The sequence below is a fragment of the Fukomys damarensis genome, unplaced genomic scaffold, assembly GCF_012274545.1.
Source record: "Fukomys damarensis isolate Sample0158 unplaced genomic scaffold, DMR_v1.0_HiC HiC_scaffold_13, whole genome shotgun sequence".
Classification (NCBI taxonomy): Eukaryota; Metazoa; Chordata; class Mammalia; order Rodentia; family Bathyergidae; genus Fukomys; species Fukomys damarensis.
In genome coordinates this window covers 39,341,526-39,367,260 of record NW_022900925.1, presented here as the reverse complement: position 1 = coordinate 39,367,260, position 25,735 = coordinate 39,341,526, and the positions used below count along the sequence as shown (strand labels likewise).

The 25,735-nt window shown below is 52.0% G+C and overlaps 1 protein-coding gene across 1 annotated transcript in view; it reads right to left on the bottom strand.

Annotated features, from left to right (window-relative positions):
- Nmt1 (N-myristoyltransferase 1) overlaps positions 1–25,735 on the bottom strand; it is a 26,740-nt gene continuing 1,005 nt past the window's right edge. Inside the window, exons 2-12 of the mRNA XM_010642914.3 lie at positions 15,370–15,478; positions 12,328–12,472; positions 9,028–9,146; positions 7,748–7,839; positions 6,752–6,868; positions 6,036–6,206; positions 5,165–5,273; positions 3,778–3,948; positions 3,034–3,201; positions 2,464–2,601; positions 1–2,277 (exon numbers count right to left, since the gene is read on the bottom strand). Coding sequence (XP_010641216.2) covers positions 2,257–2,277; positions 2,464–2,601; positions 3,034–3,201; positions 3,778–3,948; positions 5,165–5,273; positions 6,036–6,206; positions 6,752–6,868; positions 7,748–7,839; positions 9,028–9,146; positions 12,328–12,472; positions 15,370–15,478 — 1,360 coding nt within the window. The 3' untranslated portion in view covers positions 1–2,256. The remainder of the gene's footprint in view (positions 2,278–2,463; positions 2,602–3,033; positions 3,202–3,777; positions 3,949–5,164; positions 5,274–6,035; positions 6,207–6,751; positions 6,869–7,747; positions 7,840–9,027; positions 9,147–12,327; positions 12,473–15,369; positions 15,479–25,735) is intronic.

The window sequence follows — 25,735 nt, the reverse complement described above, 5'->3', positions numbered from 1 at the left end:
CAGGGGTTTGTCCAGTGGCTTCCTTTATTAAAAATAGTGTGATGCACTGAGTGGAACAACACCGCGTTTGGTTATTTCCTCCCAAACATGGAAGTGGACATGTCCCAGAACAACGGAAAGGACACCACACTGCCTGTAACCCTAGTGTTTCCTAGAGCTACTGCCCACCTCCCTGGGGGCGCCGGGAGAAGCTGAGCCTTGGTCTCCCCCATCTGGCCCCAGACAACCCTGTCCCCTCCCTTGGCCTGACAGTCCCTGGCCCCTAGATGGCAGCTCTGGAGCCTGTCCAAGGCCTTGGACCCTCAGGCTAGTTAAATGCTGGTCCTCTCTGGGGAAAGAATTCAAGACCACAGGCCACTGCCTCGGGCTGTGGAGGAGCAGAAGGGAGGCACAGGCAAGGCCACATCTTTGTGGAAAGCAGGTGGTGGACACTGGTTGGACCTCTCTACCCAGCTTTCTCCCTGTGCAGTGGAGCCCAGAGGCAGGAGGAGACTTTGTCCTCAGGGCAGCTGCCCGAGGCAGCCCTGCCGTCCCTTGCTGCTGCCGGCCTGCCACAGTGCCCGTCCTGCAGGGCTCCTGTGGAGGGCCTGAGCCTGCAGTGCTACTCCGTGGCCCCAAACCCAGAAGGAGTTGCGTGAAGAACCAGGAATCCGAAAAGGACCGACTCCTGCAGCCCTGGGTGGGGTCCCCCCAGAACATCAGGGTGCGGACCCTGGCTGTAGAGAGGGAGGCGTTGGCACCTCCAGTTCTGCTTCTTCCCAAACAGCCCTGGTCCTCATTTCATGACTCTAGCCAACCAAGTAAAGCCTGTTCCAAAGATCCGTGTACCCCGAATCTCAGCAGAATGTGGAGCGGGGACCTGGCCCAAACCAATCAGGACTGACAGGAGCTTCCGCACAGTGAGATGCTGCCCAAGGTCGGTAAGATGTGAGAACTGTCCTGTGCTGTCCCAGTCACCAGGCTGAGGCAGCCGCCGCCTCTCTGCACTTCCCACCGAGAACGGCAGCTTCTTTGGTCTGGAGACTGGAGTGAGGAATCAAAGGTCAGCGTCGGGACCAGAAGGACTTTGAGGCTTGAGACCCAGGAAGCCTCTGGCGCAGCCGCCTGCATTCCCACGCAGCAGTCTGACCAAGCACAAGCAGACGAAGCACTCCAGCTCGAGACCACAGCAGCCTGCAGGCTATGCACACCAGGCTGGCCTAAGGCGGCCTCAGCTTGCTCCCTGCTGGTGGAGGCTTCCTCCCCTTCGAGCAGCCAAGAGGGAGTGCAGCGAAGACCCCTGCCCCAAGCCACGCTGTCTCTGGGGCTGCGTGAGGGCCAGACATGAGCAGCCGAAGATGCCTGTGTGGACAGCCACGTGACTGGGCGAAAGGACTGGGAAACGGGCACAACCACCACACAAATCCACACGATGGCATCGGTGAGAGCCAGCTCAGACTGTGGCAACGTGCCAAGTCCAGATATGCCTCTCGTCACACTTCCTCCTGGCCGGCAGCAGGGTTAACCGTGGCCTTGGGCTCTCCTCTGAGGCATGCTGCACAGGACTGGAATGGCGTGGTCTCCATGAGGTCGCAGGCAAGGGGCCCACGGTGCTGGAAAGGCAAAACCTCACGGGGAACAGAAGCCCCTCAATCGCTGGCCAGGATAGCATCCTGCAGGGAGCAGGCCATGAATGGAAGGGACTCAGCAGGACCTGTCTCGACCACTCCCGCACAGCGTTGCCCGCCCGGAGCCTCTCAAGCCGTAGGTCCCTCCATGTCCCTCAGCCTAGAGCCAGCGTGCAGGGAGCTGAGGCCCAGATCATCTCCTGTGCCGACGCCGTCTGCCTCCGTCCTTGGCTTCAAAACTTGAGGACGACAGGAGTCAGCCTTTCATTAGAGACCAAGCATCCTCGAGCATGTGGAACATGAAAGATTTTAAAAATATTTATATATATAATATATATACTTTTATTATTCACCCGTTAACTCCATAATATGCCAATCACGAGCTAGTTTCAGCAGTTACATTCCCTTGATCGTGGCTGCATGAGGATGTGATTAATTGGAAAACAGGGAGACCAGATGCGGCCGGAAGTGACGTTGCACAGCCCACACCACAGAAGCAGTCATTGAGTCCGCTGGCGGTCTGTAAAGTCGGTTCGGTTCTGTTCCCTTCCAGGGACTCTCAGGCCAGTGAGACTGGACCAACAAGTGGTGGGTTCCATCGCCGGCTGGAGTCCTCAGTGGCTTTATCCACAATCTCACCGACAACTGGTTACTGTAACACAAGCCCAACCTGGGGGAGCCAAACGGAGGCGCAGGGTGAGGGCTCGGTACCCAGCACTCGTGCCCATGGAGCCCACAGGCAGGGCTGGGAGGGCATACACCGTCCCACCCCAGACGCACAGTGGCTCCCCCGAGGCCAGGGCCCGGCCCTCGGGCCCTCTGGCCCTCAATGGGGTCCCACAGGCGCAGCACCTACCTTCTCGGCACCCATGCTGGGGCACTTCCAGTTGTACAGGTAATACTGCAAGTTGCCGTCTCCTATGCCAAACTTGAGCTTCTCCAGAAAGGTCTTGTTCTCCATGAGGTCTAGTGCATTGAACACATCGAACCCTTTCTGCAGAGTGGTGGAGAGCGAGGACAGGTGAGGACAGAGGAGGCCGCCTCACCCTCCTGCCCCCTACCACATCCTGAGCAGTCTCCCATGCTATAGCTCCCACTGCCCTTACCTCCCAGGAGCCTTTCCCGCTGCTACCCGCCTGCCGGCTGGCAGGCTCATAGGGCACAGGTGACCGTGGGACACACGGGATCACTGCCCTGAGGCTCCCCAAGTAGAGCAGAAGCTCTTGGGGGACAGAGACCAGGCAGCCACCCCTCCCTAGGCTGAGCTGGCTCCTGTGAGGACGAGGCTCCTAGGGGGTCGGCACCTCCCATCAGGAAGCCAGGCTTTGGGACCCTGCCGAGGCTGTAAAGCCCCCCCAGACTGACCCTGGCTTCCACCACGCCCACCGCCTGCCCAGGTTTGCTGAACCCCTAGCCTGCTCCTCACCATTTTGGCAAGAACAAGGGCATCACTCATGAGGTCTAGAAGAGGGGTCTGGGTGTGGACGTTGTAGAAAGAATAAGCAGCTTTCAGACTCTTGTGGGTCGGGTGGTTCATGATGGTGGAGGGAAGTGTATAAAAGCTGAGGAAATCCGTCACCTCACCATTTGCATTCTGCAAGGGACAAGAAGTGACGGCAACCCAGTGAGTTGCACCGTGGCCTGGGACAAGAAGTTCTCTGCACTCACGCCCACATCCAGCAGCTGTGCCTTCGCACTGGGCGGGGCTTGGTGGTGGGCAGGGCATCTGGCCACCTTTCCCACTGGGCGGGGCTTGGTGGTGGGTAGGGCGTCTGGCCACCTTTCCCACTGGGCATTGCCTCTGACTTCTTCCTCTTTTGCTTTTATTTTTTTTTTAAACCAAGCCTCACTGTGTCGCCCAGGCTGGTTTTGAACGGCTGGGATTAAGTGATTTTCCTGTCTCAGCCTCCCACGTAGCTAGGAATATAAGCCTTTGTCACAGTGCCCATCTTGGGTCCTCTGCTGTGGCTCAGACCCCAGATGCAGCTCTCGTTTAAGCTGGGATTCCCGATGAAGAGGAGCTCACAGACTCACTCAAGCCAGGCAGCAAGCACCTTCACCGACCAAGAGGTGTGGCCTGGCTTCCGGGAAGAGTAGGAAGCTGAGGTGCCTGCACCCGGCCCTGGCACCGGGGTCCAGGAAGGGGCCACCCCGGTGAGCACTGACTCACCTCCACCACAAAGGTGTCGATGATGTTCTCCTGTGGGTAGAACCAGTGCTCCACCTCCTCTTGGCTCATGACTGGCGTGAGGTGGAACTGCTTCAGGTACCTGGTGAGCAGCTGGTGCACTACTGGAGTGTCCTTTTTCTCCATCGGTCGCAGCCCGGCTGTCTTGGGAGTCTGGACAGAAGATCGAAAGGACGGTATGAGATGTGCCTGTCACCGGGGCCCATCCTCACCCTGTGGCTGGCTGTCCTGCTGCCCAGTTCCACTCCCCTGAGCTGAGCTCCCACCCTGCAGGGTGGCTGGCTACTGGCTGTGCCCGTGTACACCCAGTCCTTCCAGCCCCGTGATTCTCGAGAGACCATGTTTTCCCCAAGGGGACACAGGACAGTATCTGGAGATGTTTCTGGTTATCACAACTGGGGGAGGGAGCCACTGGCATCGATAAGGTAGAAACCCAGAGTCTGTTTAGCATCTACGGTGCATAGGACACTGCAGAGCAAGGAGTCATCAGCACCTGACACCCCAGACTGTAGCTCGGACTGGCACCACCCCCCCACAGTTGCTCTGTCTTGGGAAAATGCTTCAGTGGAAGGAAACGTGACCTTGGGGGCCAGGGCTGCACTGCTGGGCCTCCCCAGAGACTCAGTGCACAAAAATGGGGCTCAGCCACATTGGAATCTGGGTGCTGCCTGACAGCCACTTCCCAGGAGCAGGGCTGCTGCACACTCTGGCCTGAACCCTCCCCTCCGCAATGGCTCGCTGGCTCTTATCCCCCAGAGAACACAGGAGACCTCCTTCTGCATGCAGCCCCCAGGGACACCCGGAGCCCTGGACTGAAAACAGCCACTCTGGGCTTTCTCCCCAAGGGGATCCATACACGCTGGCTGCCACAGCGCCCTAACACTGCTCCCCACTGCCCAAAACACAGGCACCCTGTTGTGACGCACAGGGAGGACCCCACCGGGCTCAGGGAGCAGCTGGAAGCACCCCAAGGGCAGGGAGGTATCCCAGGAACCCACCTCAGATCCTGAGGCACTGTGCCCACGGGGAGCCAGGCCAAGACCCAGAAGCCAACACGGGCTTAGAAAACTGCATTTCCCCACAACTTGGCCAGCCCACTTCCCTGGTCCAGAATGGAGTGAGGAGCATCAGGTCAGGAAGCTGCATCTTCCTAGGAATGCTCCGCTCAGGCTGTGGCTACAGAGTGCACACAGAGGGCTGAGAACTGAGCAGGCCAAGGAATGGCACAGAAGAGACGGGACCTGCTGGCTGTGGGAGGCTCCCCAGCCTGGACCCCGGTCCCGGCCCCTCTCACTCCCTCACGCTGGCACACAGGCCACACGAGCATTCCCGGTCCTCCCCGCCCCGCCCACGCATAGGCACCACTGGCCTCTGGCAGTCGGTAGAGCTTCATAGTGCGCTGCATGGTCATGTTCCTGCTCAGGTGGGAGAACTTCACCTCAATCAGCTTCCGGGGGTTGAGCGACCGATGCCAGTACCTGAGGGACACAAATGTCCTGTCTCTAGGGGATGCTCCCAGAGCCTCAGTAGTGACTGAGACCAGTCCCACTCGTTAGAGGACAGCAGCAGGGAGACCTCCAGACAGCCAGCAGGTGGCGCAAGAGATGCCCCAGGCCCCACTGGCCAGGCTATCTGGGGATCAGGGCTGCGTAGCTGCTCCTAGGTTTTCCTTCTTCCCACAGCTATTCCTCTGCCTTGTCTGGCGAAAGTGACCTTCACTCCTGAGTGAGCTCATGGGAAAGTTGGTGGCTGTGCCCAGAAGGCCGCAGGTGAGTCCCACCCTGCCACACCCACCGGTGTTTTGTCACCTCTCCAGCAGGGATCACCCATTGCTTCAGGCGACCCTGGAGGCAGAGCTGTCCCTGGACTGCACAGGACCCGGCAAGCTCTCTGGCCCTCACTGTACTCGAGACATAACTGAGCCAACCATTTAAAACATTCTGAATTCCCATTTAAAAATCCAGACTTGGAGGGAGCCAGGGATTTAGATCTGTGGTGCCGCCACCTGCCTCACAAGTGCAAGGTCGAGTTCGATCCCCAGTACCAAAAAAGAAAAATACAGATTTGGTTTCATCTTCCAAAATGAAAAACAGTAGGTGGACTGGGGAGGGCCGGAGCTGAGGAGGTCAAGTACTTCCAGTCTGCCCTCGTCCCAACAGACTTGAGAGCCGCAGGGGCAGAACTGCACCTCGTGGGGACAGGAGCCCCACAGAGCAGGGTGGTGCAGGAGGGCCAGTTACCTGCAGGTGCCCACGGGCTTTGGCAACACCACCCCGGCAGTGTACACAGCTTGGAAGATGCCCTCCAGGTGCACCCGCCGAGTTATCTCTCGGATCAGGACTGGTGCCACCCTCTTGGAGCGTAGCTTCTTGTGGACACACAGGAAGTTGATCTCTACCATCTTCTTCTCTCTGAGAGGGAGGAAGGGTACAGGCAGCGAGGCTGTGGTGCTGGCAGGGCTCCTCCCAGCCACCCTGCAGACTATGTCCCAGAGAACACAGGTGCCAGCAAACACATGTCTGAAGGCACCACCGCTATCTCCATGCATCCACAAGAGTGGGCTTGGGTCCCACCTGCGGCTCGCAGGGAAGCAGCACAGGAATCCCCCAGAGTACACCAGGGCTGTTCTAAGATTCTCAGGGAGCTGAGTCCCACAAGAATCCACAGCTCTGAGCCAGAAAGCCATGGCAGAGAGCTGTGACACTGCAGGGAGAAGGGGGAGCAGACATCAGAGGTCCCAGTGACCGTCCCACTCGGGACTCCCTGGCTGCAGCCCCTGACCGGGGTGCCCGAGCTCGCCCCATGATGGGCGTCACCAGGACTCAGGGAAGCACGCAGCCCTGTGAGGAGCCCCTGTGTCAGCACTGGTGCCTTAGGGGGCCCCGTCCTCTGCCGGGGACTGCACAGCTCGCCTCTCCCCCAGAGGAGATGGTGACAGGCAGGGTGCTGTGCTTACGTGTCATAGATGTGGATGTTTGCCGGGATGGCACTAATGAACCCAACCAGTTTCCGACTTGAGACCACTCGAACCCCACAGTGCCACTGGGGAAGCCAGCCAGGTGGCCGCAGAGCCCTGGAAGAGAGACGGCGGGGTTATGGTACACGTGTATCCACACCCGCACAGATTCTGACCTGATGCCCACCCTGGGATGAGCAGCTGAATTCACTCAGGGCCAAGAATTCCCAGCCACACGACTTCCTGCTGCTCAGCCCACGAGGCCTCACCACCCCCTCCGAGGCTGTGCTCTGAGGACTTCACAGCTAAATCTGCCTGCGTCCACGCTGCCAGTGTGACCTAGAGGATGGCCTGGGCTCAGAGGGACGGATGGGAGCTGTGATCTGTCTGCTGCCCTGGCCCTGGCTTCTCACTCTGCTGGCCCACGCCTCCTTCGGGAAAGCCCCCCCATGAAGCCCCACGCCTCGGTCTTTGGGATGCAGACGTGGCTCAGGCAGGCAGAGGGCACAGTCAGGCACAGCCATCCCACACGTGCGTGTGTGCATATGGAAAGCAGGCACAGAAGGGCCCTTCTGCTGTCTGTGACTCTCAGCAGGCCTCATCCACCCTTCCCTTCCTTCCATCTAGCGGATCCTCCTTTCATCCCGGGTATCAGTTCTGCAAAGGACTACCTGGGCAGTCAGTCTGTCTGTAGTAAATCTCACTCTGGCACCCAAGTGCGGGCTCCTGGACACAGGAGCTCAGGGCTGCACTCACTGGCCAGCTCCGGCTGGCGCTGGTGTCCTGTGGACGCCTGCTCTGAGCTCTGCCGCAGCCTTCCGAGACTTTGGGCCCCGGACCAAAGCCCACATGAGCTATCCTGGGAGTGGGGTCCAGCCCTCAACAGATACCAAACCTGCTGTGCCTCCACTGTGGACTTTCCAGAACAGGAGAAACAAGTTTCTATTACTGCTGCATGAAACAACCAAACACCCAGGAGAAAGCCTTACAACTCACCACAGCAGGAACTCCGGGGAGTAATCAAATCGGAACATGTTGTCATCATCCTCCACGTAGTTCTCGTTCAGTAGGGTGTACAGTTCCTTCAGCTGTGGAGAAAGGGGCGCTTACTCGGGGGACTCAGCCAAGGGTCCAAGTCCAGTGTCCTTCGGCTCCCTCCCAGCTTTCCAGAAACAGAGCAAACCACCAACATTCCCTCTATGCTCACAAATCCCACCCACCCTGGGCATGGTGGGGGCCGTTCCGGAATAAGCACCCGGTTCTGATGGGAAACCGAGCCCCTGGAGGAGGGAGCCACAGGTGGGATCACACAGTGGCAGCTGAGGCCCGGCTCTGTCCCAGCAGGAGCCTCTGTGAGGTGCTCTGGAGACACTTGTGGGAGAAGCTGCCATTTTGTGTCCCAGCACATCTGGTTTTTATCGCCTGGCCCAAATAAAGGCCTTTCAACATCTTTCTGCCTTTCCAGCCACCTCTATCTGCTGGGCCAAGTTTACTATTAAATTCTGTGCACAGGCTCGGATGCAGCACAGTGGTAAGGCCTTAGGTTCAAGCCATAGCATTATCATCTAAAACATAATCTGTCCGTGAGTCACATGTGATTTCAGCACCTTAATTCCCGCACTTTGGAGGCTGAGGCAGGAGAGTAGGAGACCGTGAGTTGGGGCTGCAGGGCACTGTGCTGCTCAGGTGCCAGGACTGGGCACCATAGAGGGACTGTGCCTGTAACAGCCTGGGCAACAAAGCAAGGCCCTGGCTCTTTGAAGAATATTCTTTCCACATTTTCATCATCCCCCTTATGAGGAAAACAGATCCCTTGTGTCGGAAGAAGGGATTCCAGGAGGCTATGGTGGAAAGGGGAGGAAAGACCCCAATAAGCAGCCCAGCTCGCTAGGAGACAGACAAGAAGTGAAGTCAGACAAAGGAATAAATGACTGGTTAAAAAAAAAAAAAAGAGTGAGTGAAAAAAGGAGCAGTGCGTACTTGCAGTCCCAGCACTCTGCAAGGCAGAGGCTGGAGGACCAGACCCCAAGTTCAAGCCCAGCCTGGCAAACGACTACCTTAGCAACACCAGGTCCCAAACAAAATGGGCTGGGGATGTAGCTCAGTATGAAGGCCTGGGTTCAATCCCCAGTACCAATGACAAAAGGTGTCCAAATCAGGAGCCACAAGCTCCTCTCAGCCTCTCAGAAATGCTCATGTTGTCTGCGGGGATCCCAGGCAGCCCAGGTCCAGCTCCAAGGGAGAGCTGGACCTCAGGACAGGTTGCACCGACTCACCACACCCCGGTTACCCAGGTCCAAGGCGTCCCAGGTGAAACCCTGAGGCAGGGTGTAGGGCTCCTGGCGGATATTGTCCTTGTCAGGTTCCACAGGACCATGCGTATTCACCACTTCACCTGAAAGAACAAAGTCATGAGCCTCTTGCCTGCCTCCTGGTGGGGAGAGAAGAGTTCAGCTCAAAACCTGAGGGCAAGTCCCTCCTGTCCCCGGGAGCCCTCAAGAGGAACACTCTGTGCCTGGCAGCCGTGCGCCATTCCCCAGCTATGCTTTGTCCCTTAACTGAGCACCAGGGCACGGCAAGACTTCGGGACCATTGCTGGATCCAAGGGGGCTCATTTTTGGGAATTCTTCTAAACCTTTCCTGGGTTCCCAAATGGCAAACATTTATCTTTACTCCTCTGGCTGCCTGCCTCCGGGGTTGTGAAGAGTTCTGTCTTTCCCTGGCTAAGCCACTGATCTGAGTGGGTCCGAGAGGAGTAGTGACAAGGCTGCCTTTGTGTCGAGTAAGCACAATGCGCTGGCCCCTTCCTGAACCAGGCAGTGGCTTCCAGGCGCCAGTCGCAATCCCAGCCCCATCAGCTTCGGCTTCCAACAGCGTGGGCCAGTGCTGCTGCCAACTCCGGGCCTTGCTGCTCAGAAGCCACGAGTGCCTTCGGGCTGAGTCACCGCCCACGAGGTGCCCTGGGAAGGCCCCTCCCTAGCTGGCTCACCCCGCCCTGTGAGGGTGTGTGAGAGCCTGGAGCCCAGGGGAGACTGCCCAGATGAAGCCAAGAGCAGCTGGGCCAGTCAGGGAGTGTGCTCGGGACTGGCTCACCCACGGGCCGTGGCATGTCCCTTCGCAAGGAGTGGAAGGTAGGGTGACACATAGGGCAGTCAACAAAGCGGTTCAGGAAACACTGAGGAAGCAGTGGACGGAGCCCACAGAGCCAAGGAGTGCCGTGCAGAGGCCTCTTCCCAGGCCCACCTCCTCCCAGCATGCGCCCCACTCCAGGGTGCATCTCACGGGTGCGTCCCGCTCAGGGGCTCTGAGCACCCCGGCAGTGCAGGAGTGGGGGACAGGTGGCTCCGCAGAGCAAGCACAGCAAGAATGCAGTTATCTCAGGGCCACAACCAGTGGAGTCTGAGGAAGGCACCTGGAACTTGCTTTAGTAAGGAAACCCCTGGCTTTCAGTAGGTTTCCTTCCTTGCCAAAAATTCTCTATCCTCCAACATCAGAGACCCAAACCACGCACTGCAGGGCACCCATGAAGGGCTTGGGAAACATACCAAAGGGGTACAGTGAACACTGGGGAGGGGCCCAGAAAGCAAGGGTGGGCGAGCCCTCATTCTCCCTGGGACAGCTGTTTGAAAACTACTCCAAGAGTGGCTGAGCTGAGGCAAAAAAAGTTTCTGCCTTCTTCTACAACAGCAGAAAGAACATGACCTGGAAAGGGGAACACAAGTCCCATCAGGCACACGACGGTCACGCAGACCGACACTGAATCAGAGCTCGCTCACAGGGTGAACACAGGACCCTCGGCAGTCACAAGTTCCACAACCAAAGCAGCCCGCACAGGCGGAAAGATTGGGGCAAGCGGCTGGAAGCAGCGCTGCCCCCGGACTCCAAGCAACCAGACAGGGCTTTCTGCAGCCACCTCACTGCCAGGGTCCCCACTGCAGGCTGCACAGGAGGCCACGAGGCCCGTGAATGACACGCACCGCGCCGGCTTTCTTGTGAGCTTGCTGAGAACCGAACTGTAGACTTCCCCATATCTACATGGAAAGTGACGAGACTGGAGAGGCACAGGAGCTCACTAATCCCAGCCCGCGCTCTGTGAGGACCAGAGCAAGACCTTCTGCTTGCAAACTCCCAGGGAACACAACCTAGTGGAAGCCCTAAGTGTGGGCTGAAAACTGACAAGGCGGGGCAGCGCCACAGCAGCCCACAGGCTCCTGCCCCCTTCTGCCTCTCAGGGGAAGTGTTCTCTGGCACTTCGCCTTGCCGACAGCACACTGGGGCTCCACACCTGTGGAGCTTGGCCCGGCTTCAGACAGGGGCCCCGGCTCCAAGCCCCACGCACACCCCGCAGGGCCAGCAGGCTGGTGGTATGCGTCCGCTTAAGGTCTCAGGGGACACCGGTCCCTGAGGGTGCGAACCTGCAGGTCTAGGGACACAGACACACACACACGCATGGCTCCATGTTCCAAGGAAGCTTCGCACTGTTCTCATCCCGACTGTCCCCAACTTAGGATCTTTCAATGCAAAAGCAAAACACGTTCAACAGAACCTGTACTTCAAACTGTGAATTTTAATCTTTCCCTGGGCTAGGGAGATGCAGCATGACTGCTCTTGCGATGCAGCTTGGAGTCAGCCAGACAACCCCCAGGGGAGAGTGACACTGCACGAGTGCTGAGCTGTGACGTTCGGGTGTCCATACATTTGGGCTAGTTTACCTGGCAGTAACCGGGTACGCTGAAGAGCACCCACACACATGCTCGGCAGAAGGGACCTCTGCAGAGAAACCCCCCTGGGCACAACTGCCTGTCTCCCTTCCAGGTCTGGCCTGGCCCATCGGCCTTCAGTGTTTCTGGTGCAGCAGAGACATCAGCAACGTGACGGTCACTCACAGTAGGAGTTGGGACGTGGGCTCCCAAAACACTTCCCAGCCACACAGGAAACAAGAACTGAGCCCTCGATGGGCCCAGTCACGCTTCAAACTTTCCAGACATGTCCTGTCACCTACAGTCCCTGCAATAAGTAAGCCCTCAGGTTAGCTGTGGCTTAGTCCTGGCAGGCACCTGACTCCAGGAGCCCAGTCCCTTCTGTGATTCTTCTGGATTTTGTGTGGGTTTGGCACAGCCTCTTCAGGCTGCTGATGAATCCTACACATGGTACTCCAGGAGCTGAACCAGCACTGCTGAGTAAAGTGTCACGCGGCTTTGTGTGTAGTAAGCACGTGTCAGCTGAGGGGAGGGGAGGGGCCTGGGACCTGCCAGGCTGCGGTCACACACTGCAAGACCAAGGCAGTCCGGCACTCGGAGGGAGACAGCCCCGTGGAGAACAGCTCCACCCCGAACGTTCCGAAACACCACTCCTCTCTGTAGGCTGACCCTGGAGCGTGAGGGACTCAGAATCGTTACATGTTCTCAGTGTGAGCTGCTGTGAACAATGAGCTCTCTGAATGTCAGTCTCCTCCATAAACCTAACTCTAAAACCACGACCAGCAAGCTGTGGGCCTCTCCTGCCCCCGACAGCCCAGCACTGAACCCCACAGAGGCAGAGATGTGCCTCTCCCTCGCTGGGGGAAACACACATACCCAGTTTGGGGACGGGCTGCGTATCCCAGAATTGGTAGCTTCGTTTGCTGGCCTCCTCCATGGTTTTGGCAGGTCCCTGGCCCACAGAAAACAGCTCAATGGCCTTCTGTATTTCCTGGATCCTCTCTGCTGGCAAAGAGTTCATCTGCACAGGACAAAGTAGGGGCAGAAAGGGCCACTGCGTTAGTAAGACTTCTGATTCACTGAGCTCAGGGGGGAAGTGGTGCAACTCAACGAAGGGGTGCAGTTCCCTTGCCCTAATGACAGAGGCCCAATACAGCAGCCACCATGAGCTAACAGTACCACACCTCAGGTTTCTCCCCTTAAGTTTTGTTGTTTGATAACAAAAGTAACACTTGCTTAGGGAAAGCTTCAAATAACACTGAAATGTGTACGACACATAGAAAGTAAACCTAACAATCCCATCCCTTAAATACAATTTTTTTTTTTGACACAGGGTCTTGCTATATAGTTCAGGCTGGCTTTGAACTTATGGTGATCCTCCTGCCTTGGCCGCCCATGCCCTGGGATAACAGGTATGTGTCACTCACTACCTGTAATCCCAGCTACTCAGGAAGACAAAGCAGGAAGATCACAAATTCAAAGCCAGCCTGGACAACTTAGCAAAATGTGTCTCAAAAGATAGCTCTGTGGTATCCAACTTGCCCATCATATGCGAAGTTCTAAGTTCAATTTCCAGCACTGTAAAACAAAACAAAACAAAAACAGAAAACCCTGGGGAGGTGTGCTGGCATGTATACCTCAGTGCTCCCTGGGTTCAATCCCTAGTACTAAAAATCAGAAACGAAAAACAGTCATGTCTTAAACCAGGCACTATAATACACGCCTGTAATGCCAGTTACTTGGGAGACCAAAGTTCAAGACCAGCCCGTGATTTAGCAAGATAAAATTTAGAGGGTACGGGGGTACAGCTCAATGGTAGAGCGTGTGCTTAGCAGGGTAGGGGTCTAGTTCAATCGCAGCACTGGCTTTAAAAAGGTGCTGTTTTCCAGACCCTTCCAGGCGAGGGTGCAGATCGGCCCTCTTAACAACCGAGCCCTCTCTCATATGCAGCAGCCCTCTAACTGATGGGCATTTTGGTAGTTCTGCTATTTAGTTTTACAAACAATGCTGCAAGGAATTTTCTTGTACTTCTAGTTTTGTTCATTGGGATACGTATTTATGGACGGTAAATTTAAGAAGGCTGGCTGGGTCAAAGGATTTGTGGACTTAAAATTATAAAATGTATCATTATCTTACTCTCTAAAAGGAGAAAATCAAATAATCCAACAAGCAGCACAGGAAAAGAAAAATGTTTCCCAGACCCTCACTGTTAGGTCTACCAAACCTCAATCTCTGTTAATCTGGGAGAAAGAATGTTTTCATCTTGAGTTTCAGCACCTTTTCGCGCACTGGTTAAACGTGAGTATTTTTTCCTTATGAGCTCCCTACTCATTCATGGAACCTGGGTCTTATGACGGGCTTATGATAATGAACAGTTCTACTGCATGTCAGGCTGTAAAGAAAAGGGACGGGGCAGGCCTGCAGCTCAGTGGTGAGCGCGTGCCTATCATGTGCAAGGCCCAGGGTTCTAGTTCTATCCCCACGTCACACACACGTGAGCACATGAGCAAGTATAAATACATACGAGTGATTTTTTTTTCTTCTTGCTATGTTTTTATAAAACATACACTCCACAGTGAACTATGTTGATAAAGAAGAAAGCAGAAGAGCAGTAATGTGAACAGTGCCTGGGTCAGAATGCACTGCTGGGAGGTGACTCAGTAGCACAGTGCACTTAGCTTGCACAAGGGCTTGAGTTTCATTCCCAACATTGAAAAATAAAGGAGTTTAAAAAATTCTCATTTCAAAGTTAGGCTTGAGCTCCCGTCCTCACGGAGTCATCAAACACCCACTCCCAGAGAGACACAGGAACGCTCCCTGGGCCAGTCACCTCGTTCATGTTCACGCCTGACAGGAAGACCCTGCTGCTACGCAGGGCAGTGAAGGTAGGGCTGGTTTCGATGAGGTTTAGCCTGGAAAAAGCAGAGCTAACCTGTGGCCAACAAGCGTGAGGGGTTTTCCACAGTGGGTTTGGTATCAGAAATTACCTGAAGCCGCCTCATGAAATAGAAGATTCAACTCAGAACTCGGTATTTGAGGCACAAAGCAGAGCATGAACACACTGGAGCAAGAGCAGCTTTCCGGTGATGCTGTCACCTGCCGCTGAGGCGATCCCAGAAGGAATCTATGGCTACACTCTGCTCTATGCCCCTGGGGCCTACTTTGAAGAGGACCGCACTTAGCCTGAAATAAACGTCGCTTCTTTCAGGAACAAAACTGCCCTCACTGTTACCTCTGGGTTGCATCCCAGTGTGCTGGTCTTGCCATGTATGCTCTAGGCCAGTGGTTCTCAAGCAGCAGAACTCTACCCTGGGCACTCCTGGCTTTCGTGACAGGACCATGGCAACTGAGAGAATGCGTGCAGAAGAGTAAAGGTCTACCTTCAAAAGAGGGCTAGCCAGGCATGGTAGCGCACAATGTAATCCCAGCACTCTGGGAGTCTGAGGCAGGAGGATCACAAGTTCCAGGCCAACCTGGGCAACTTAGCAAGACTGCTCAAAATAAACAGGGCTGGAGATGTAGCTCCGTGGTAGAGCGGTTGCCTAGAATGCATGAGGCCCTGGGTTCAATCCCTGTACCATAAAAGGGGGAGGAGAGGGAGGAAGAGCAGGACAGCAGAGCTCTTCTACACACAGAGTGGGGACCAAGGCAGAGAGCCTGAGAACACTGCTCTAAGAACAAGGGCTGTCGCCCCGTCTGTGCTCATGGCACTGAGTCCTGCACACATGCAGGAGGCACTGTGCCCAATCTGCTGTGTCTTCTAAGGGACCAAGAGCAGCTTCCTCACCCGGTCAGGGCAGCAGGGCTGGCACTGAGCTCCCCTCGTCCGCCCTGGAGTGGTGTCAGGGGAGCTGCCTGTACACTGGCACCCACACTCTCCTTGGAAAAGTCAGAATGAGAAAAGAACCTTCTTGTTACCTTTACAGGCTGATCCTGGGCTGAATCTGACTCACTGCCTTTTTCTTTCTTCTTTTTTTGTTTCTTTTTCTTCTTTTTGGCTCCAGTGTCATTGGCTGGACTCAAACCACTGCAAGACAAAGCCAACACCGATGCAAGGTTTTCAAGGTCATCTGCTTTGGGCCATGGGACAGAGGGCTTCTGTGCAATGACCCATCCCTCAAGCCCGCTGGCTTCAGACAAGCCTGGAGGGCCTGGCCTAGGAGGGCACTTGGAGGACAGGGCGAGGGCAGCTCTCCTCCTATGCCACCCACTGCCCCGGGGTGGTGATCTGCAAGGCTAGCCTCTGCCTCAAAGGTCCTCGATTTCTGTGCTTATTTTCCTCCAGACTGCTGGGCCAGTGGCACCAAGGTGCACACGACAGCTGTCCAAGGCCATCTGTAGCATCACCACTTCTCTAAGCCTTGCATTTAAAGGGGGTCGGCCACAGCAGCAGTCCTCCTAAATGCTGAGTGTGGGTTCTCCAGAGGAGCACACCCAACAGAGCATGTGTCATCTACCAGCTCTCCCTGCCTTCCTGAAATGCACACGGCTTCCCAAGTATCCCCAGCTTGGCCTGAAGCAGAGTCCTCACACTAGAATGAGGACTGGGATGTGGCTCGGTGGGGGAGCTCTTGCCAAATATCCCTGAGGACAAGGAAGGGTCGGTCATCGAACACGACTACTGCAGTTTCCTTTTCCACTTGTTCTCTGGGACACAGTCTCCCTAGGTAGTTCTGGCTGGTCTCAAACTTGCTGTGTACCCAGGCTTGCCTTGAACTCACAATCTTCCTGCCTCAGCTTCCCAAGTACTGTGACTATATGTGTGCACTGCTACACTACCACACTCAGCTTGCCATTTCTTTTCTTTTCTTTCTTTCTTTTTTTTTGCCATGCTGGGGATGAACCCAGGGCCAGGTAAACATTCTACCCAGCACTTACTATGTGCTTTTTTTTTTTTTTTTTTTTTTTTTTTTTTTTGGTACTGGGATTGAACTCCAGTCCTTGAACTTGCGAGGCAGGCAGTGGAACCCCTGAGCTAAACCCCTGGCCCCACCATGTGCTTTTAAAACATGCCTTCAGAGTCATGTCTTCCTGTTCCTAGCACATATAACTTAGAGTAGTGCAGAAAGCCCGGGAAGCCAGGGAGCTCTGCAGTAGAGGCTTGGGCTCTGTTGGACCGGTGGAAGGGCTCAAACTCTGGACACAGGTGCACCTGCAAGTGCTCTTAGTGAGATACTGCAGCACCATGGTACCACTCAAGAGGGAACAAGCACCTCCTTAGAGCCAGAGGCCCAGTGAAAGCCCAGCACCCCAGCAAGGAACAGAACTCAGGCTGAAATTACCTCTCCTTCCTAATGACACACAGCCCACTGCAGCTATCACAATTCTACATAACTCTTTTACTTGGAGAGATTTTAACCAGGCTCAGGATCATGTGCAGTGTTTTAAGGGTTAAAAACAGATGTGCCAGGGGCCAGGGATTTAGCTCAGTGGTGCCAACGCCTGCCTCCCTCACAAGCGCAAGGTCCCGAGTTTGATCCCCGGTACCAAAAATAAAAAACAAAAACCAAAACCAGATAAGCCAGGCATGGTGGCACATACCTATTGTCCTAGCACTCAGGCAGCTGGGGCAGGAGTCAAGTTCAAGGCCAGCTTGGACTACACAGTGAGTTTAAGGCCAGGATGAAAAAAAAAAAAAGAATCACCCCAGGAAGCTAAGATCACAGAACAGCAGCTTCAGCTGGGATTTGGAGAAAAACGAAGTGCAGGACCCACAAAGCCAGGCTAGTCCTCCAAGACTTGACTTTTCCTGGAGACAAGGTCTCCCTCCCTACGCTCGTGCTCAGCCTGGGTTCCCAGTTCAAGTGACCTCCTGGATCAGCCTTGAGTGACAATACGGACAAACTACCACAACTGGACAACTGGACAACTCCAAACTTTGCCTTTTATTTTTCCATTTCTTTTCTTTTTTTGGTACCGAGGATGAATCGAAGGCTTTTGCGTTCAGCTACACCTCCAGCCCTTTTCTTAATTTTTTATTTTGAGACAGGATCTCACTAAATTGGGCTTAAACTTGTGATCCTCCTGCCTCAGCTTCCACAGTGCTGGGATTACAAGAGTGCGCCACCACTTCTGGCTTCTGCATCATTTTTACATGGACCCAAGTCCAGACTCAATGCTGTGTGGCTGTAGTCACAGCACTCAGATGACTCAGGCAGGAAGATCTCTATAGCTGAGGAGTTTGGGGCCAGCCTGAGTAACACAGTGAGATTTCGGTCTCTACCAAAAAAAGAAGAGAAGAGAAAAAAGTGACCTGAAGTCCTGGATGAGCACCCTAGGAAGGCCAGGATGCAGCACACAGCCACACAGCCTTTCAGATGGCCCTGCCAGCCACCTCAGTGCTCTGCAGAGGGAGGTTCAGAACCAGCACAAATCAAAGTCAACTTGTTCCACTTGATTCCAAAATAAGAGCAGAAGATGAAGTAAAATTTTTCTTTGGAAATTGTGAAATTTGCATTCTGATGCAAACTGATCAACTCAAGTCACCAATGACCAACCCAGTAAATATGGACCAATCAACAGAGTGACAGATTCGGGAATGGGGAAAACAGCATGCAAAAAAACAAAAAGCTGGAGAGTCAGGAGGCTCACCAGTTCAAGGTCAGACCGAGTAACTCAATGACTTAGCGAGACCTTGTCTCAAACAGAAAAAATTAAAAAACAAAAAGGGCCGAGGATGTAGCTCAGTGGGTTCCATCCCCAGCACCACATGAAGGCCCACAATTTTAAGTTTAAACATGCAAAAACCCCCATGGACACTCCTGTCTAAAGTCAGGGCTGGAAGGAATCAGCATGGACCTGTGTGATGGGGAGATGGGGACAGAGCTGAACACAGGGCCTGGGTCACAGCCTCCTGCCCGACCTGTTCTACTGCAGGAGGGAACCGAGCTGAGGAGGTGGCCACCAACTAACAATCAGGACCTAGGGAGAGTCACCTATCTCTAAACTCTCCTAACCACTGCAGTCTGTGCCATATAGTGCTTTATCTGGCTTTATCCAAAGCCAGAGGAGTATCTTCCATCCCGTTTTGGTTTTTTGAGACACAGTTTCACTATGTATCCCAGTCTGGCCTTGAATTCAGGTGACCCTCCTGCCTCAGCCTGACGAGTATGGGGATAACAGGTTGCACCACCACACCTGACAGAAGTGTATTTCATCACCCTGGGCCAGAAACGGGGGTTGTGTGGCAAGAGCAGGCATTGCAAGCCAGCCAAAAAGCCGCCTCTGACCTCCAGCTCTATTTGGTTTTTTGTTTTGTTTTGTTTTTTGAGACAGGGTCTCACTATGTAGTTGAGACTGACCTGGATCTCACTATGTAGCCCAGGCTGGTCTCAACTCACATGGATCCTCCTGCCTCAGCCTCCCGAGTGCTGGGATTACAGGTGTGCACCACCATGCCCAGCTCCAGCTCTATTTATAGGGTTTAAAATGCTGAAGCAGAGTGTCACAAGTTCAAGGCCAGCCTGAACAACTCCAAGAGTCCCCACCTCAAAATAAAACAGAGGAGCCAAGGGCCATAATGGACATCTGTAATCCTAGCACTGGGGTGGCTGAAGCAGAGATCAGGAGTTCGAAGGCAGGTTGCTTTTTCTCAGAAAACCAAAAATAAATAAATAAAAATGAAAACTGCTGAAAATGTAACACGGGGATAGCATTTGCTACCATTAGGCCCTGGGTGTACACACACACACACACACACACACACACACACACACACACACACACGCTCGCACACATGCACATCCTAGCTGGGGGCAGTAGTCTACACTTGCAACATCAGCTACTTGGAAGGCTGAGGCAGGAGGGCCACAAATTCAAGCCTGACTAGGGCAATTTAGTGAGAATTTATCTCAAAATACAACTAAAATAAAAATAGGGCTACAGGGCCGGGGATTTAGCTCAGTGGTTCTACCTCCTGCCTTGTAAGCGCAAGGACCCAAGTTTGATCCCCAGTACCAAAAAAAGAAAGAAAGAAAAATAGGGCTACAGATAAGCTCAGGGCAAGACCCTGGGTTTCATTCCAATACTAAAATAAAAGAAAAACTAGAGAATAGGGACCACCTTGTACAGCTGTTTCTCCTAGCTTCTCCACTTGTACTTAGCACACAACTAAGAGTTCTATAATTACATGCTTGACCGATGCTTTCCAGGCCTAATAGCCTAAAATAAAACTGAAAAGCTGCAACCCAAAGGAGGTCAGGACTGATCTTTATTTCAGCCTCCACAGGGTAGCTGTGCTCGTATTCTCAGAAAGCAAGGGAAATGCTGTGCTCTCTTGAGCCACTGGTTGAGATTTTAAATTACTGACCTTCTGTCGGAGGTAAGGTAGACCCTTGTAATCCCACCTACTCAGGAGGCCAAAGCGGGAGAACCAGAAGTCAGAGGGCCAGCCTGGCAACTCAGCATGACCCAGCCTCAAAATAAAATACACAGTGCTGGCAATGTCACTTAGTGCTCCCTGGATTCAACCCCTGGACTCCAGGGGAAAAATTCACATTTCTTTTTCTTGAGATGAGGTCTCTTTATGTAGTTCAGTACAGCCCTGAACTCACAGCGTAGCCCAGGCTGGCCCTGAACTCACGATCCACCTGCCTTAGACTCCAGAGTTCAAATTCCTTACTCACTGTATTCTCCCTCCTCAGATCTCTCCTGTTCCTAGAAGAGCAAAAACAAAAAAGCTTCAAACACACAGACCACAGGTGTATGTGATTAAAAGAAACAAAGTGAAGCAGGGCATGGTGGTGCATGCCCATGATCCCAGCACTCGGGAGGCTGAGGCAGGAGGATCGCTGTGAGTTCGAGACCAGCCTGGGCTACATAGTGAGTTCCAGATCAGTCTCAACTACATAGTGAGACCCTGTCTCAAAACACCAAAAAAAAAAAAAAAAGAAAAGAAAAAGAAGCAAAGTGAAAAAAATAAAATTTATAATCTTTGATCCCGTTTACTACCCTAAAAAACTGAACGTTAATTCTTTGTGTTAGAAATTTGATCGGTTCGGTGGCCTGCCTTACAAGCGCAAGGACCCGAGTTCAATCCCCGGTACCAAAAAAATAAAAAAAGTTTGAATTTTCCAGAGAAACTCAGTAAAATAAATCCCAATCTCTTAATTCCACTTTTGGACACCAGGATTTCCTTTTACAAAACCATTCACTCTCAAGGCAGATGCATCCACCATGGATCCCACCGGTCCTCAGAAAACCAGAGGTCCCAGAACACAGGGACAGGTTGAAGATGAGGAAGCCACATGGTGGGAAACAGGCCCAGCTGCCTGTGCTCTGGTCACTGTGGCTCAGGATCACTTGACTCAAAACCCCAAACCTTGCACATCCCCAACAATCCTCATTTAAATTAAGGGAAAAAAAAAAAAAAAAAAAAAAAAAAAAAAAAAAAAAAAAAAAAAAAAAAAAAAAGCAAAAACCCTGCTTGTGAACCCTAAATGTGGGAGAGACACAGCACTGTAGTTCCACATTCAGGGTACCTGGGTGCCTGTGAGGACATGGGTAGCTGCTTTCCCACCACCTGTGTCCTCCTTCAGAGTCCTGTCGCAGGGGAAGGGGGGGTGTTGCAGGTTTCCAGCTGTGACAAGAGCACTGATGTAACTGTTCAGGACAGGAACAAGACACACACGGAAACCCCCCATTCTAGATAGAGTCTGGTGACCTAGCCTGTGACCTGGCCACTCCAAGGTCAAATAAAATGCTCTTCAAGGAGCACTATCGGTAATTTTCACCCAGCCTGGTGGAGCAGCTCTGTAATTCCAGCACTCTGGGAGGCTAAGACAGGAGCAACATGAATTTAAACCCAGCGTGGGCAACTTAGTGACTTAGCAAGACCTTGGACTAGGGATGTAGTAGCTCAGTCAGAAGGCCCTGGGTTTAATCCCAGTACTGCAAAAATAAATAAATAAGCAAACAAATAAATACAGAAAAATCATTTTGTGAGCAGCAACTCAGTGCTGGCAGCTACAGTACATATGGTCCTGGCCCGCGAAGAAGACTATTCGGTGGAGGAGAGCTCAAAGGGGCCTGTCCTCTCCACAGGAATGTCCATAGGTTGCTAGAAAAGATCTCGAAACAGGACTCATGCTGCTAGATTCAGGATGGACACAAAAGGCAACTCAGCAAGGAAAACACACCTCCCCAAGTTCAAAATGGGTGCCCCAAGATGTCAAAGGAAGCCAAGGGCTACCTGCCTGCAGGGCAAGGCCTGGGTCCCATCCCCAGCGGGGATAGAGAGAGATACGAATGCCAAGTTCACCACAAAAACTACACCTGCCGCGTGAGTGGGACCAGGGATGAGCGGAGCAAGCTGGGGCTGAGCACGATGCCCATGCACACGGACTGCACCAGGAGAGCACAGGTACCCAAGCCTCAGCTGCCTCTGTCAGTGGCCCTGGAAGGAAGCGCTGACCCTGCCAAAGATTCTGAGTGAAGTTCTCAATGGAGAACGCCGATGCTGCGTGCCTCAGCTGCCACCCAAGGACACCTTCTTTGAGGAATTAGAAGAGAGGCTTGAGATTTCACATTTAAAAATTATAGAGAAGGAATTAAGTCATTACTGAAGTTATTACAACTCCAGACTCCAAAGGAAGAGGGTTTACTGCCGACTTACTAAAGCTGAGAAATTCAGGGGAGCAGATTAACTAAACATGAAAAATCAGCACAACTAGTTTGCCATAAGCAGCAGTATCACTGAAATGGGCTCGTTTAGTTTTCGTTCCTTCTGCTTTCCAGTCTCCTTCTTGAAACAGCTCTTGATGAGTTTCTTTAACTGCCACTTAATTGGGAAACAAAATTAGAACACTTATTTGATACCAGTGATGAAGGATCTCTTTTCATTTCTGCTTTGATTTAGTTTTAAAAAACAAAAGCTGAAGGCAGAAATGAAGAAAAAGAGACCAAAGAAAACACCTTCTTTCCAAAGGCTAACTGCAGTTATAGGCCATCATGTAAACAGAACCGCTCTCGGAGAATCTGAAGAAGAAAGCAAAAGTGAGGAAGGGCAGCTTTATGGAATCTATTTTCAGAAAGCCCTTCTGGAAAAGGCATTTAATGTGAGGATATTTTATAAACAGGAAATGAGGAGACATCTAAGATCCAGGTTAAGGCAGGTATGATGGTACAAACTTGTAGCCCATTACTGTGGGAGGCTGAGGAAGGTGGCTCACCAAGTTCAAGCCCAGCCTAGGCGATTCAGCGACTTATTGAGACCCTGTCTCAAAATAAAAAATGTGAAAAAAGACCGGGGATGTAGCTGCACGAGAAGACTCTGGGTTCCATCCCCAGTACTGGAAAGAACAAAGTCAAGCTGCCCCATGGAGCAAGCTCAGGGCTGGAGAAGAGACCTGCCAGCAGCAACACATCCTCATTCAGGACGCTGCATAGCAAGTCCCAAAGCAGGCTGGGCACAAAATAGGCATCAAATGCTTTCTTCTTCCAGAACCCACAAACTTTAGTTATCTGCTACCCCAAAATTAAAATTCACCACAAGCTCCTGAGGATTATTCATAAGCAACTTCTTGAAAAGGCTTTCATTAAAAAAAAAAAAAAAAAAGTGGCGGTACAGATGTAGTGCCACGGCAGAGTACATGAAGGCCTGGGCTCCATCCCTCATAACGCTTCCCCAGGGGGAAACTGAGCCCCATGTGGTGGTGCACCCTGTAACCCAGCACCTAGAGATCCTGTGAGCATGAGGTCACCCTGGAATACTTTGTGAGACCCAGTCTCAAAGAACTAAGGGAGAGAAAAGGCAGATTAAAGCAGGAACTGCAGAGAGATGCAGCGCAAAGATCATCATAGTGTGACTTCCCTTTCAGTTGTTCAAGGTAATTTATGTCAAGCAAGTAAACTGGGGAAATGCCGACCTGTTTTCCTCTGCAGTGTGTTGGTTTCCTCTGACATACTGGGGACCAAACCCAGGATCTTGTGCATGCCAGGCACAAAGGTATGTGTTTTTAAATAGTTCAGAGAATCATAGTAGCCAGAGCACAGCATGTTGGCTATCACCTGTAATCTCAGGCTGAAGCAGGAGGACTGCTAAATCTGGGCCTGCCTGGGCAACACAGCAATGTAGTAACACGGTCTCAAATTAAAAAGTAAAAAAGGGCTAGGGAGGTAGTTCAGCAAGAACGCCCTGGATTCAATACATAGCTTCAAAAGAAATGAAACAAAACAAAAAACTAGACAGATGTAGACAGCCTGGACTAGACAAGTACACTTACTATTTAACTACTGCTCTAGGAAAAGCTACAAAAATACAGAATGAGATAAGAGCAGAGGGTAAGTGTATAGAAAGACTATAGGAAGATTAAAAAAGATCAGAAGAAAGAACAGAGGAAACTGCATTACAGATGCTTCTCTCATTTATTCTGTACAAGAACTCTAGATTAAGTAACTTTCACAAGGTCACAGGAGTAACAAGTGTCACAGCCAGGTTTATTTGTTTGTTAGTTTTTTTTGCTTTGTTTTGTTTTTTTGTTTTTTAGCGTGGGGGGGATGGAATTCCCATCCTTGCACTTGCAGAGAGACGGCGGAACCACTTACAGCCAGGTTTTAAAATCAGGGTCCATACTTTTCCCCAAGTGCCGTGTTGCTTTTGCTTTTTCCCAAAACAAGTTCCTTTGAAAGTGAATGGAAAAATGTTGATCCTACCCCAGAATGTAAGCACCAGAATCAGACTCACTCCTTCAGGTTGGGCTCTCTGCTTTCCGCCTGCCACCTCCTAATTCCTTTTCACAACCCTCTAGATGTGGGATGCTAATAAATCCTAAGCACAATCATATATAGTAACAAGCCACATCCAAGGCTTTTTTTGTTTTGCTTTGTGTTTTGGTTATCATTTTGCTGTTATACTATAAAGAACTTTCTGGCAACAGACCCTTCTTTTCTCTCTCTTTTTCTTGTTTTTACAATGCTGAGGCTCAAACCTTTAAGGCAAGCACCCTGTTTTGTGCTGGGAATTAAACCGAAGGCCTCCATACGGTGGGCACATGCTCTACCACTGAGGCACATCACCAGCTATGGCAAACAGTTTAGCAAAGTAATTCACAGTTCATAGGGAACAAAACCTATTAAAGAATCATAGGGCCAGGGATTTAGCTCAGAGGTTCCACCGCCTGCCTCGCAAGCGCAAGAACCCAAGTTCGATCACCAGTACCAAAAAAAACAAAACAAAAAGAACTATATGCACCAGACTGGGGATTTTGATTAGTACAGAAAAATAAAGACAATTACATAGAGCCAAGGAAAGGCTATACTTTCACTTCTGAAATGACTTTCACCTTCAACAACTCTCACCTCTGATGCATGTATCTACCCAAGTGGGCTGCCTTTCCTGTCTTCCCATTCCTACTTCCTCTTTCTCAGCTCCTCCCTTCTTAGGAATATCAAACTTCAAAACAAGGCTTGTGTTACACTGCATTTACTGAGTTAGAACAGTCATAAAGACCAAATTTGGTAAGCTTCCTTTAACTCTATACTCCGTGATTTTTCATGCTAGTTGAAGAATAAGAATGCTAGATCCATTTCATTCTGGTTGAAGAATAAGAATGCTAGATCCTTTATTCTACCATTCACTACAAGCAGATTATTAGCCACTTAAAATAATCCTTTTCTTTCCCATCTCTACAAGGTAGCAGAATAAAAAAATAAAAGTTTATCCAAAGACTTCAACCCTTTACCTCTTCTTTACCTGGAGCGGGGAGGAGGCTATGAGTTGGCAGTTCCTTAGAACAATAAACTAGCTCTAACAATCAGACCACCACAGATTCAACAAGAGTTATATAAGAGCAGGGCGTGGTGGCGCATGCCTGTAATCCTAGCACTCGGAGGCTGAGGCAGGAGGATCGCTGTGAGTTTGAGACCAGCCTGGGCTACATAGTGAGTTCCAGATCAGTCTCAACTACATAGTGAGACCCTGTCTCAAAAAACCAAAAAAAAAAAAAACAAAACACACACACACACACACACACACACACACACACACAAAACAAGAGTTATGTACCTGTAACAGTATCTCATGGTTTTCAATTTAAAAATATACATGTAAATGCAGACAGAAAACAAGAGAGAGAGCACTAGACACTAACAATACGAAGATGAATGTTAAAACTGTGGCTCACAAAAGTTCTCCCCGAGTTACAAATAAGAGTAGTTTCAACTGGCAAAAAACTAATGTGAGGCTGGGGATTTAGCTCAGTGGTTCCAGCGCCTGCTTCACAAGCACAAGGGCCCGAGTTCGATCCCTGGTATCAAAAAAAAAAAAAAAAAAAAAAAAAACAAAATG